Below are 13,240 nucleotides of genomic sequence, written 5' to 3'. Positions count from 1 at the left end.
GATCAAAGATTCTGATCTGGTCAGGTGTTGGGATAAAGGAGCGAGAAAGTAACACGAGTGGTTGAAAGTATACCACTTTAAACGGTTTCGACAGATACGTGCCATGTCTCGTTGCTTCCCATTTCCACCTCCAGGATATGAGAAGCAGTTTAGAACCGATGAAGCAGACTCTTTAATAAAGGTTCTCATGTTAACTCTTAGGACCTATGCCTCCTTTGAAATCATGATCTTGCTGGTGTTTCTAACCTTGTCCCCTGCTTGAGTTTTTTTGGCAAGTGACTAGTGTACTTAGGTAACTGCGTTTTGCCTCTAGCATATTTATCATGACTCTACTTTTTAATGGAGGAAAGTAATGAATAGACGCATTTGTGGGTTCCTTTTTGTGGCTTTCTAGAAATTGTGGACCCAATATAGTATTGGAGTAAGGAACCATTGAGACTGTTACAAATGTAGCATTACTGTTAAAGTTGGTCGAGTCTGAGGTATTGTCTCCCAAAACAGTTATGTAGTGATAGAGGAATTGATATCTGTTATGAGAATCATAAATGCTATTGGACTTTAACTACCTCATATGTGAGAAACACTTATTTTTCCCAATATTAGCTTCTGGTCTGCCCCAGTTTTCCTTTCTCCTGTTTTCCTTATGATATATCCTAGCACACGGCAAGCTTTGCAGGAATTTTTTACTAACATAGGATGCTGAGATGCTGACATATTGAACTGAATAGATGTTTCTGTAGCTGATGGTTTTGGATGTTAGATAATTGTATACCATTGATTAGTAAGGTTAAGGGTTTACCTATATGCCCTGAAGTTTACTGATAAGTCCAAACTTAGTAATTCCACTAATGTGACTCTCTATCCTTGTATGAATTTAGAAGCATACCCTTTATTCACCCATTTGAGAGAATATGAGAAATTTTTACTAGGAGTAGTGTGTTTAGAAACTGGAGGGGTAATTAGGAAGATAGTAAGGAGCTTACGAATTAGTATCTTGAGCTAATTATATCAGACTAGCTATGCACTCGAGGTTGTCCGTCTTGAAATAATGATTGACCTGGTTTCTTCTCAAAATTCTTTTAAGTTGACCCAACAGTTGACAAGTAAAGGTAACTAATCTTTCTATGCCTTTCTTCTAATCATCACTTATATATGTGTGTTCTTTTTCTCGTGGGACTTAAACCACAGGAAAATCACAAGGAGAAGAAGCACAAGAAGGAGAAGAAGGATAGAGAAAAGAAAGAAGGAACAGAGAAAAGTTATAAAGAAAAAAGCAAAGACAAACATAAAGAACGGAAGGAGAAAAAGGAGAAACATAAAGATAGGAAAGACAAGGATCGAGATAAAGAAAAGAGCAGAACTTCAGAGGACAGAAAATCTACTGGTGTTTTGCCGAACAGCGGGGACAAAGAAAAACTTATAACAAATACCTTGCAGAGTAATGGTAATGGAGATTCTAAGTTTATTCAGGACCTGGCAAGAAGGATCAGAGATGAAGAAGCTACAGAAAGTCAAAGTCTACGAAAAATTGATTTTTCTTGTGGAGTTACAGAGAACAAAAATTCCTACCCAGTGCCTCAAACCAACCATACGCAAGTTGACGAAAAGAGAATCAGTACCCATAAGAATTCTGCTCCCGCAAAAAGGTCTGAAAGTGCGGTTCTCCGAGTATCATCTTGCATAGATCAGAAAGGAGCTGAAGTTTTAATTAAACCAGTGGATAAAAAAGAGCAGGCAAAGAGAGAAGAACTACTAGAGAAGAATCACCACAGGGAAAGTGCGACAAAGAGTGATAAGCCATTAAACAGCAGAGGGTTAAAGAAAAGTGAATCGAACAACATAACAAATAGGATTAGTAAAGAGAAGAATGCAGAGGTGATGAACAAAAATGTTATGGAGAAACCAAAGTTTGTAGAGGGAGGGCCTAGATTAAAAGGGAGAGAATATGACGTTGTGGATAATGGGGATTTCAGAGTGTTGGACCTTCCAAAGGCAGGCGTCAGGAACTTTACGGTGGAGGGAATTCTTGGCAAACGGAAGGATCTTGAGACAAATGGTTTGTTGTATGGTGAGTCCTTCCCTGATCAAACCCTTTAATTAAAAGAAACATAGTTTTCTCTTTTTCTTTTTTTTGTGTGTTTTTACTTTATATTGATTCAATCATATTCTTTACTCTTCATAACTGATTTGATATCCTCTATATAATAGTATATCTATTTTGCACTTTGTGTTAGTAATAGAATATTGATTTCGTTCATTTTTGGTTTTCTCATAATATACGAAAGTGTTTTCATATACTATTAGTCTATTAATGTTCGTCTCTTAGCGCAGTTTGTTTAATGGTTGTTATGCAGAGAATGGGTCTAGGCCAAACAAGACAGCTATGCCAGTTGGTTCATCTGTGTCATCCATGGAAAACGGAAGAAACCCAGGACCATGTCAAATTCATCCGAAGCTACCAAAGCCTGTTTCTGAGTTGCAAGAAACAATGTATAATCCAGAGGTCAAGCAGCATAAGATTAACGGGTTCATTCTTTCTCAAGAACTCAAATGTCATTCACCGGTTTCTTCAGTGAAAGTAAAAGATTTTGGTGAAGCATCTGCAATAAAACGGCCTCATCCGGACTTAGAGTGTTTGAATCAGATATTGAATGTACCTAAAAGGGAGGAATTGCATGGGGTTGATGATGATGAACAAGAGTGGTTATATGGTCAGTCAGGTGTGAAATTATTAAAGCAAAGAGCAGGTTATGCTAATTCATTGGTTGAGACTCCTAAAGTTTGGAACCAGGCTCTTAGAATAGAATCCGCTGATATATTAGCTTTTCCCTATGTTGTTCCATTCTAGTTTAGACGACATTCCAGATGTTCATTGACATCAACACAAAAGTAAGATCATCCCTCTCATCATATTGCAGCTACTCTTGCTTGATTTAGAATCCCAATGACGGTTAATGCATCGATAACCTGGGAAAAACTGGAATGCGAGATGTTGCAGTATGAATGGTTTGGCTTCATGAGATGAGAGAGGCATCCCTAGTAGAGCGATTCGAGTCAGTAAGTAGGTTTTAGAGTAAAATCATCTTGAGAGTGTGATTGTTGGAAATGAGATTTTCTGTAAGAAGGATCCGATAGACGTTTGGTTCAGTTTTGATTCTGCTGTGTCATCACCAGTAGATGGCTTTAGCATTAAGTTGTATATTAGAGAAGATATAGAGAATAGGGGAGAGATCTTATCAGTTACCCGCTAATACATTACATTTGTATCTACTTTGTTTATCTGTTTGGGGGTCAAAATTATTCTTGGAAATCTATACAAATCTTGGTCTTCCTTTGTGTTCTGAGTATTGTCTTTTTTTCTTTACTCTTACTGCCATTTCCGGAACGAGAAGTAAACCCAAGCTCTGGATACTTACGGGAACAAAATGCTCAATTTCTCTTTGAGAAACAGAGTCCAACAGTAACATTGTAAACAGTACGGCTGACGAAAACCGTATATATATATATTAATAGAATATCACAACTAACATGATAGATATAGAGAAAAATCAAAACCCAAGAAATCATCGGTTTGCTTCAAAGTTTAGCGACTTTGAAGTGTTTATCATATAAAGAAAAGTAAAACAGAAGCATAAAAAAGACAACAAACAGACATGTAACCGTCTCAAAATGGAGAGCATGAATCTGTCTTCAAGGCATTTGCTGTATGGATCTTGTCTAGGAACACTACTCTGGCGGAATTTTCATTCGAAAACCGACCCAAAACCGCAATGGTCGCAGTGCTGCTTCCAAACTTCTCGATTCCTCTAGAGATCATACAAGTATGCCCGGCTTCAGCCACAACAATCACATCCCCGTCAACAAGAGGCGCTAGCGTCTCAGCGATCTGCCGAGTCATCCTCTCTTGCACTTGAAGTTTGAACCCGTAAAAGTGTACAATCGATTTCATGAGGGAACTTCCAATAGGATTGGGGTTGGATCCTTCAGCACAAAAGTAACCAATATGAACAACTCCATAGAAAGGAAGCAAATGATGCTCACACATTGACCAGAAGGGAATGTTCAGTTCACAGTGCAACCTCTTCTCTTTGACCTCGCCGTTGACTTTGGCAGAGTTAAAGTTGTTTAGCTTCATGTCGAGGTTGGCTCTTTGGAAGTTCATCATCCATTTGAGGAACCGAGAGGGTGTAGCAATGAGTTCCTTCCTTAACGGATCTTCTCCCACTGATTTAAGGATGGAAATAACAGCAGAAACCATTTCCGGGTCTTCTTCAGGTGAGAATTTAGACGAGCTTTTAACGCTCGGACACCACTCTTTCACAGGGCCGCCATTTCTGCACAAAGCTTGCGTTTTTACGCCTTTGAACATCAAAAAACTCAGAAATTCACCCCAAAGATCCGAGCTTTCATCCTCGAAAACTCCTGAGCCCGAGGAAACCAGGAGCTTCACAAATCCACGGTGGGTGGACAAGTCCAGAGAATCCAAGTCCAGACTGGGGAAGTGAATGTGAGAGCATTCGAGAACAACAGCGACTCCAGCTGGTTTGACCCAATGTTGGAGGGCAGAACAAATATCATCAGCCAAACGCTGAGGGTCTTGGAGCCGCTTGGCGAAAACATCAGTGACTCTAGAGAACTTACTCAGTCCTAAAACACGTTGGCCCGATGGGACATAACCAATGTGACACTTGACATGAAAAGGAACCAAGCAGGATTCACAGTAAGAGTAATGATCAAGATCTCGTACAACAACAAGTCCTCCCACTCCTCCTGCTTGCCCAACTCCTTCATCCAACCCTGCTTCTGGAAACAGAGCAGTCTGCACATAATCCTTTACTTTTTGCTTATAACCTGACAAAATCAAGCAACCAGGTTAATACTTTCTACAGACGAACTTATATCACCGACGAAAACCAAGAAAAAGGGAGATCCAAACCAACAGAAACACAACGTCAAGTAACACAATACCAACCAAGATCAATAAGCTCAAAAACAGAGTTGCTTATATAGATAGAGAGAGAGGGGATACCTCTGGTGCCTTCGCGAAGGGCCTTGGCGACACGGAAAGGAGTCTTTTTGATGCCTTCCCTGTTGACATCTTCATGAAGACCTTGCAAGAGAAGCTTGACAGCGTCTTGGATAGCTAAAGTCTCAGGTTGGTGCTCGAAAGCAAGCTCAATGCAGCCATTTTTCATTCCAATGTCAAGCTCAAGTTTCAAATGTCCCTCATCTAAAGCGCCCATTGACAAAAGCCACCCCAAACCAGATCCGATCCACAAAACAAGAAATCAATCACAAATCAGCAATACTCGATCCAAAGGAGAATCCGTACAAGTGGGTGGTGGTTTTTTTTAAATTTTTATTTTGAAAAAAACGAATCCGCAAATCCGGATTAAGAACGAATTGAGTCGTCGTTGATGTAATGAATCACCAAACTAGGAAAGGGACAAAGGAATAAAACTTGGAGAATTTGGAAAGATGCCCACTAAAATTCTCACCCCCCCACGACGTTATCTTCCCAGAAAAAGGTGAAATGATTAATCCCGGAAAGCTTAGAGAAACGGGATAATACACAATCACGCGGGTGGGAAGAAACGAAGGGTTCCCGTTGATCCAGGAATATGTGGATTTGTATATTCCTTCATGGCTTCCTTCATTTTTTTTTTTTTATAGAGATTTTTAATTTTTTTATAATATTTCTACTCATTTTTAATTTTCTCCATTAACAACAACAACTCGCGTATCGGAATGCGTAATGCTTAGCATCTCCACATTAAAAAAAAAAAAAAAAAATTGTACTAGTTTTTTTTATTTTTTATGTAATCTATATATATAAGGCGGCTAAGACTTTCAAATTTCACCAAACCCTTTCAACTTGTTCATCTCAAATAAATATATACTACTACTCTATTACAGTTACATATACCCTAGCTACATATATCTTGTTTGTATAACTTATAGTGTAATGTTTATCATCCTGTTTGTACTCTCTAAATAGATTTACTTTTGTATAACTTTTTAACATGAACCGAATCTAAACCACATCTAATTATTAAACGGTTATCAATTCTACTATATATTTAAGACTCCAAGGTTTTTGACCCCTAGCAAATATATATACTGTATTTAAGACTCGATCAAACTACTAATCTAGTAGACTAGATTTATTAAACTCTAGATCGCTTGCTCTACTTTATATACTTTTTAATAGGACCGGAAATAAAAATAAAACATACCATTTTAAAACCATGTAATCGTATAGAACTAACACTTTATAAACAAACAAACAAAAAGGCATTATTGTAAGTATGATCCGACTTATCCCAAATTTGTAGATGAGTAACAGTTTTCGTATACTGTTATACGCTTATAAGTTTACTACTGTTATACGTTTACGAGTACATTATAAGGGCTAAAGAGAACGTGAGTATAATGAGACGATTTGCAAAAGGTGTCGTGAAGAAAGATAGAACAAGGAAAAGTACCTCTGGCTCTGGCTCTGGCTATGGCTCTGGTGGTATCCATGGCTGAATGTAGGATTGGCGCTTATTGTTTAGTAGCACATTCTTCTTCTTTAGGTTTTATACATATATATAGCCAGAGGATTTAAAGTTCCTTTTTATGGAATATATTAAGAAAACAGAAGGAGAAGACTTTATTTTTAGTGACATTATTCATATGTGAGACATCTTTACAGAATAAAATAATAATCCATAATGGGACGATGCAAATTATTTATCTTTTGTGTCTATATCTACTAAATCATTATCTGCATATAAAATTTAATTCTTAAAGATTTCATTTAGAGTTTAATGGTAATCAATTGTTTTATTTTATTTTGTTCTTCTTTTACATATAACTTATAAGAAAATATATAGAATTTTTTATGCATTTACATCATTAATATTTACATGTAACTTATTAAAAAACTTCATATACATTCTAAATTAATATGAAATGAGACAATTTTCGCATGTACTTTTAACAAATAGTTGTGATCTAATGTGTAAATTATGGATTATGTCATCAATATCCACCTATACCATTTATTTATTAGTTTTACAAGTTTAATAACTGTATTTATTTTATTGCTTATCAATTATCTTTTACAAATAAGAATATGAATCTTATTTTTATGGATCTAACTTAGTATTTTGCATGTTATTTTTTTAGAAGTTTTCATTTAATAACTAATAGAGACAAGTTTTCGCCTTAATTTCAACAAATAGTCGAGATCGAATGAATAAATTGTGTGTTTATGTTAATACCCGCACATATTTTCGTCTACTTTATACATGTATTTTACAAATAATTAATTTACATAATATTTTTGCCAATTTGAATCAATACTTTAGTCATCTAGTGGAGTATCTTACACAATTCATCTAGTGGAGTATTTTAAATCATTCATAATAATAATTATTATTAAAAAAAAATTTGAAAAGACTAGATGGATCTCATAGTATTTAAAGAATATGACGTTACATGCAGGATATTTCATTGGTCTTTCTCTATTAAGTTGAGTCTGTAAAAAAAAACTTCACAAATGATTGTAAAGCCCTAATGGTTTGTTTCTCTCTCTAAGTCTAAGCAAAACACCAACCCCAATTCACGTGTATCACATGCATTCGTCTTTTACTATAAAGTTTTTGATTAGAAAAAGAAAAGAAAAAAGGAATCTTGCCAAAATCTAGAGATTACATTTTCTGTGCTAAGATTTCTTTTGTAGCAACTAGCGATGGCAACGAAATCATTGAAACCATCTTCCCAAGGAGGGGCATTTTAGAAATAGAAATGGAGTATAAAGTAAACTATTCAAGTTGATTATAAACATGTTAGCTAGTTGGTATACCAACACACCAAGCTGTAGATAAATAAAAAACGCAGGTTGCTACTTATATAAATATTAAACGTAAATTTGGGAGTGTTCGGTAATATCTAAAAATTAAACGTAATCTCAACACTTTACCAAAAAATCTCTCAATCAGGAGGGAGTGTTAAGTACTGTATCAGACTTGGATATAACCAATTTTTACGATGAATTATTTGGTTTGTTTCCTTCTTCGTTTCATATGAAAGTTATATTTAAAAAAATTGGTTTATGTGCGTCAACGGAAAATATATAGATTTTGAAAACTAAGATGGCGGAAAATATTGCAGATCTCTAGAAACAACAGTTTTAGAGAAAAACCAAGAAAATTACAAAACAAAAACCAATTTATATAGGTGAATATATAACTATATAAGTGGTTATAAACTTATATAGTGCGACCAGCCAAACAAAACATGTATACCAGTGAGTGTTTGGGCTAGTGACATCGGTGAATCATTTATTCAAATCTCAATTTCTTTAAGGCATGTTATATATTCTGATAGAGCAGTGGATGGCGTTTTGTCGACAACAAAAAAAGAAAAAATGATATCCTTTGATGTGTTGTGTTTAAGTCCAAACGATACTCAATAATTGTGAATGTGTTGATTGATGTATCAGACAATCCCATCATTTTTCCTACCGACAACTTTTTCTGTATTTGGTAATTGGTATGCATAAAGTTGAATTTGGTATGCACAGTGTTTCCCAGTTGTGTGATATGTTTTCCACTTATTATTACTCTTCTACCAAATATCACTAACGTGATAGCATGGCCCCTGCACTGCACATTGCAGAATGCTAACACACAAATTGAGAAATAGTCCAAATATATTAAATCAGTTTCCGAGAAAATATCATTCACTACGTCCAAAGAAAAAAAAAACAAAACAGAAATATCTGCAAGTTAAAAAATCTGTTTGTTTTCCTCCAAAAGAAAACAATCAAAAGGTATTGAAAAGCCATATAGCATGGCTCAAAAGGTATTGAAAAGCCATATAGTATGGCTGTAAACAACAAGCTTAATCCGAGTCACCAAATACTAAACACTAACCTTACTTATACACTCATGACTCATTTCGTGGACACATATAAGATATTACTAACAAGTAACAATGATCTTGCACTTACAAAAGCAGCATAATCATCTTGGTGATTATGAGAGTAGGGAAACGAGAGATACAAATTCAAGCGTTACTCTTCCCTTCGATCTAGTGTTGATGACGAAATGCTCTGGGTATTTTCTTAGCAGCATCAACAAACCGTACCATGGTTTACCCTTTGCTTCAGGGATTGCCCAGTCTTCTTGTGTCAGGTATCTTCTTACTCGACTGTGATGCCATACGTTTCCATACTCCTTTAATATCTGTCACAGACCAACCAAACACTACCATGCATTAGCCATATTTTGATTAACAAAGAGCTTAATTCAATGTAAGAACAAACTACTTATCCAAAACCTGTGCAGTAATTATCATACTTTCTAGACTTATACACGAGTAGCACAACCCCATTGTTAAAGGACCTAACTTCACACTATAATTCTCAAAAAACTAACTGGACACCATACAAGCCTGGTTTCAGTGGGATAATCCTTCCAGTGATATCACTTTTTAAGACTGATATGCGCATAATATCTCAGGGACTTCTATTGATTGTTTATAGACCTATTAACATGCAATCTTGTAAACAAAGAGATGGTCTTTTTGATCGTGCTACGTGCTGTAACAAAAGAAGGCAGCTAAAGGATCAAGGAAGAACTAACCATAGAATGAAGTTTTTCCATAGGCATCCACTCTCCCGGACCACACAAATCAGAAAGCACAGTGGCAACAGATGATACGACATCTTTTTCTTCCAGCTGCAGAACTTGCTGATCATCAGCTTCACGGTCTACCTTTGCTCTTCCCTCTCTCTTCTTCTCTGAAAACATGAAGCAGATTCAATATCATGGAATCCAAGTCTAAGAAGGTTCAATCAGCAATCACTACAACTTTTACTCAAAAGTCTGAAACAGGCATGATCAGATCAGTTAAGCATCATAATTTGGAACCTATTTAGTTGCAGCACAAATAAATTAAGCTACAATGAGCAATCTGGTTTACCTCCCGAAGCATATACTTCATATCCATCTCTCCTTGTTTTCTTTCCGCTGCCCCTAAGATCCTCCTCCTCATTGTCGTCGTCATCATCATCTTCATCATCTTCATACTCATAGTTCTCCCTACTTCGTCCGCCCTTTTTACCCGACCCGGAACCCGGACCCGAATGATAATTACGGTACGGAACAACACTAGTTTGCCCTGAGACGTGGTGCCTAGGTCCCAACGGGCCGCCTAAGATGCTCCGAACCGGAAGGAGAAAGTAGAACTCTTTGTCACCAATCTGCAAAAGGTCCTGTGAGTCGAGCTTGACGTTAGGATTCCCAGGGAGATGGAGGACACCTTCAACGAAGCAGCCATTTTTACCAAGAACCTCGAGAGAGAAGCGTCGTCTAGTGAAGTCATAGAAGATCCGAGCGTGGTTGCGCGAAATGTTCATCCCGCCGCCGAGGGATGAGAGATCAACGTCGACGGTTGATTTCTTAGAATTCCGGCCGAGCATAATGGAGTATGACTGCATAAAGTACTCAAAATCCTCACCTTGCAGCTTCGCAAATCCGACCTCCACCTCGCTGCCGCATCCAATGGCCGTAGCCATGCCGTGAAAATCCCCGATTTGATCGGTTTTTGAAATCGGAGAACAAAGATGAACGGAACTGTCAAATTAGGGATCGTAATTGTAATAAGATCTGTTTGGAAACCGATTTAGCTTATCTTCATATCTTGGATAGGGATAGTCGGATCACATACTCAGAGACTTGCGTTTTATTTGGGCCTGAGCTAAAAACATTAACTCATAACTTGAATCGGCCCAATATAACTTCCAGTTCCCACTTAACATATCTGATCTACGTAAACCTCCTTGCAAATTGCAAGGCCATGAAAATGATTATATGAATCATGATGATAGGAAGGAATTGAATATTAGATCATATACCGCCGATAAAGCAAACTCAGAGAAGACAATATTTAATTATTTAATAAACTTGCTATATTAATAGAATCGTCTTCTTCTTTTTTTGTTTTTCTCTTTACAGGTGCAACTCATGCAAAGAGAAGGCTGGGAACATTTGAATGTTAAGCTATACAAAAGCAACTTGAGCAAGCTGTTCCACGATTCGAATGAAGACACGTGTCGTCCAACCACAAAACATCGTTCTTTAAAGCCACTTGTTGTCTATCACGTGCCCATAAATCCGGCCAACATGAACCACGTTGATGCACATACATCCGTCACATCAGATGAGAATTAACCGTAACGGCGTTGTTTGCTGAGCTGGACTATCTTTAGCCTGTTTAAACACCATTGTCTTTAGAAGATATCATGAGACCATCTTTAACAGATATTGACCACCTGTTATGTCCGAAGTCGAGTTCGTGTTCGAGATTCGCGGAGTCAGATTACGAGACAGAAGAAACTAAAAACCAAAACGTGTCCTCGTCAAAGCCAGCAGGATCTAAGGGTACACGTGTCCACTGTTTTCATGCACGTGTTACACGTGTCGGCCTCGTTACTTGCCGTTGAAACTTTTGACGTTGATTTTCACATAACAACCAATGGGAATATAGAGACCAACAAAGTAAAATGGAAAGCGTTTTATCGATAATCCGAGATTTTAGAGGTAATAAAGTTTCTTAACCTTTCTCTTAATCAACGGAATCATAGTTTCATTCATACGTGTACTTTGAAACCGCCCATGTCCACTATCCTTACCGGACATGTGTCATGTTCCAAAAGCCTTCCCTTCCCTCTTTATAATATTCCTTCTCTTACAAAGAGTTGGTGAAGCTTCAAAACCCTTCAAAACATAAACAAACTATCTCTTTTTGGATTTTGATTTTTATATATATATATATATATTATTAATGGCGACAAATCTTGGAGAAAATGAAGATGTGGAGGTGGAGCTCGAGCTATGTCTTTCTCTCGGAGGTCCTTTCAAGAAAACAGAGAAATCTAAACCAATAGATCAATTTAATAACGCCGTCGGATGCATGAAGGATACCGGCTTTAATCTTGAAGGCGGAACGACGAATGTGACGAGTAGAAAGGAAACGCGGAAGAAGCAGCAGAGAATCGGGGATGAACGAGAGTGCAAGAAGAGCAGAAGAGAATGTAACGGAGGCATGGATTTGGATTTAAGCTTTAGGAAAATGGGTAACGGTTACGGGTCGGGTCAACTTAAGGAAATATGTAAAGACGTTACGTTTGGGTCGTCACCCATTTGCACTTCCTCCGACGTATCCGATCCTAGCAGCTCTTCTCCTCAACAAGGTATATAAATTAACGTTTGGTATATAAATACTTGGACCAAGTCGATTCTTTATGAAAAGTTAGATTAGTATAACGATTATTAGGAAAATAAAATTCTATTGGCAATGTTTTTGATTAAATTCGTTTTTTTTTTGTCAATCCAATGATCTATATTAACTTCATTTATAAGAAATTGTGAATGTGATTGAATATTCCATCCTAGCATCTCTTGATGATTACTTGAATCAATAGAACAGTCAGGAAGATTATGGTATTTGCATGATGATAATTCGGGAATATGGTTATGTTCAGGTGGAAGTGGCGACTATGGGACACAATCAGGCCAAACCAAACAGGTTAGACCTCCGGTTAGAAACATTCTTACCAGGACAGAGGAAGCTGTGCATAGCACAGACGGTTCAAAGGATGCGGTGGTAGTGGAGAAGTCCCAAGAATTGTCCAACTCTGTAAGCAAAAACACTGGGAAGCCGCCAAAACCGTATACCAACAGTAACGGTAACGGCAGCTCGCTTCCGTTTGCTCAGATGCCTTGTGTGACTAGCACGGGTAACGGACCGGAGGGCAAAACCGTGAATGGATTTCTATACCGTTACTCAAAATCAGAGATCAGTATAATCTGTGTCTGCCATGGAACGTCTTTCTCTCCGGCTGAGTTCATTGTTCACGCCGGTGGGACTAATGTGTCACATCCGTTGAGACATATAACCGTTGTTCCATCAACTTTTTGAACTACAATTTTCATCTTTTGTTACCTTGTCTTGTGTTAATGTGTAGATACATACGTTATTCTCATGGAAGGTTTAGCTGATCGAAGATCATTAGTGGCTTTTTTGGTTTTTGTCTTTTTTTTTAACGACATTTTTTAAACTAATTTAACACTTCGTTTGGTGCATTAATGCTCATGCCTTCTTAGCGCATACGATTTTATATCGAATTCGCCAACAAACATTATCTGCTAATTTTGGGAGTTACCACTTTGATCAATTGGTCGCG

General features: G+C 37.3%; 4 protein-coding genes across 6 annotated transcripts; 2 read left to right on the top strand and 2 right to left on the bottom strand.

Moving 5' to 3' along the window:
- Window positions 1-1,278: 1,278 nt before the first annotated feature.
- LOC17891830 lies at window positions 1,279-3,342 on the top strand. The gene is made up of 2 exons (XM_023785899.1): window positions 1,279-2,068; window positions 2,355-3,342. Exons 1-2 carry the CDS (start codon window positions 1,879-1,881, stop codon window positions 2,846-2,848), a joined length of 684 nt encoding a protein of 227 aa, XP_023641667.1. The 5' UTR covers window positions 1,279-1,878; the 3' UTR covers window positions 2,849-3,342.
- Window positions 3,343-3,466: 124 nt separating this feature from the next.
- On the bottom strand, window positions 3,467-6,555 carry LOC17892040 (GTP cyclohydrolase 1). Of its 2 annotated transcripts, XM_023785973.1 has the most exons (3): window positions 6,486-6,555; window positions 5,030-5,230; window positions 3,467-4,851 (listed from the first exon to the last, which is right to left on the bottom strand). In XM_023785973.1, exons 1-3 carry the CDS (start codon window positions 6,523-6,525, stop codon window positions 3,665-3,667), a joined length of 1,428 nt encoding a protein of 475 aa, XP_023641741.1. In that variant the 5' UTR covers window positions 6,526-6,555; the 3' UTR covers window positions 3,467-3,664. The 2 variants fall into 2 exon arrangements, with proteins under 2 accessions (XP_023641741.1, XP_006297617.1); XM_006297555.2 differs by lacking the exon at window positions 6,486-6,555 and having other exon boundaries at window positions 5,030-6,452.
- Window positions 6,556-8,750: 2,195 nt separating this feature from the next.
- LOC17893026 (FHA domain-containing protein FHA2) lies at window positions 8,751-10,907 on the bottom strand. 2 transcript variants are annotated; one of them, XM_006298094.2, is made up of 3 exons: window positions 9,976-10,818; window positions 9,636-9,793; window positions 8,751-9,236 (listed from the first exon to the last, which is right to left on the bottom strand). In XM_006298094.2, the coding sequence occupies exons 1-3, from the start codon at window positions 10,568-10,570 to the stop codon at window positions 9,027-9,029; spliced, it is 963 nt and encodes a 320-aa protein (XP_006298156.1). In that variant the 5' UTR covers window positions 10,571-10,818; the 3' UTR covers window positions 8,751-9,026. The 2 variants fall into 2 exon arrangements, with proteins under 2 accessions (XP_006298156.1, XP_023642447.1); XM_023786679.1 differs by having other exon boundaries at window positions 9,157-9,265; window positions 9,730-9,793; window positions 9,976-10,907.
- A 96-nt stretch (window positions 10,908-11,003) lies between these two features.
- LOC111831651 (ninja-family protein AFP3) lies at window positions 11,004-13,139 on the top strand. Its single transcript, XM_023786681.1, has 3 exons — window positions 11,004-11,594; window positions 11,867-12,247; window positions 12,539-13,139. The coding sequence occupies exons 1-3, from the start codon at window positions 11,558-11,560 to the stop codon at window positions 12,973-12,975; spliced, it is 855 nt and encodes a 284-aa protein (XP_023642449.1). The 5' UTR covers window positions 11,004-11,557; the 3' UTR covers window positions 12,976-13,139.
- The last annotated feature ends 101 nt before the right edge of the window (window positions 13,140-13,240 follow it).

The sequence above is a fragment of the Capsella rubella genome, unplaced genomic scaffold, assembly GCF_000375325.1.
Source record: "Capsella rubella cultivar Monte Gargano unplaced genomic scaffold, Caprub1_0 scaffold_3, whole genome shotgun sequence".
NCBI lineage: Eukaryota > Viridiplantae > Streptophyta > Magnoliopsida > Brassicales > Brassicaceae > Capsella > Capsella rubella.
This window is presented reverse-complemented; position numbering and strand designations above follow the sequence as displayed.

Excerpts from the sequence above, each read along its gene's own strand:
- LOC17891830 (XM_023785899.1), top strand. The coding sequence starts at position 1,879 with ATGAACAAAAATGTTATGGAGAAACCAAAGTTTGTAGAGGGAGGGCCT. Across the intron at positions 2,069-2,354 it reads GACAAATGGTTTGTTGTATG|AGAATGGGTCTAGGCCAAAC; the intron begins GTGAGTCCTTCC and ends GTTGTTATGCAG.
- LOC17892040 (XM_023785973.1), bottom strand. The coding sequence starts at position 6,525 with ATGGATACCACCAGAGCCATAGCCAGAGCCAGAGCCAGAG. Across the intron at positions 5,231-6,485 it reads AGCCAGAGCCAGAGCCAGAG|ATGAGGGACATTTGAAACTT; the intron begins GTACTTTTCCTT and ends TGGGCGCTTTAG. Across the intron at positions 4,852-5,029 it reads CCTTCGCGAAGGCACCAGAG|GTTATAAGCAAAAAGTAAAG; the intron begins GTATCCCCTCTC and ends TGATTTTGTCAG.
- LOC17893026 (XM_006298094.2), bottom strand. The coding sequence starts at position 10,570 with ATGGCTACGGCCATTGGATGCGGCAGCGAGGTGGAGGTCGGATTTGCG. Across the intron at positions 9,794-9,975 it reads TGAAGTATATGCTTCGGGAG|AGAAGAAGAGAGAGGGAAGA; the intron begins GTAAACCAGATT and ends TCATGTTTTCAG. Across the intron at positions 9,237-9,635 it reads TGGAAAAACTTCATTCTATG|ATATTAAAGGAGTATGGAAA; the intron begins GTTAGTTCTTCC and ends GGTCTGTGACAG.
- LOC111831651 (XM_023786681.1), top strand. The coding sequence starts at position 11,558 with ATGGAAAGCGTTTTATCGATAATCCGAGATTTTAGAG. Across the intron at positions 11,595-11,866 it reads GATAATCCGAGATTTTAGAG|ATGTGGAGGTGGAGCTCGAG; the intron begins GTAATAAAGTTT and ends GAGAAAATGAAG. Across the intron at positions 12,248-12,538 it reads CAGCTCTTCTCCTCAACAAG|GTGGAAGTGGCGACTATGGG; the intron begins GTATATAAATTA and ends GGTTATGTTCAG.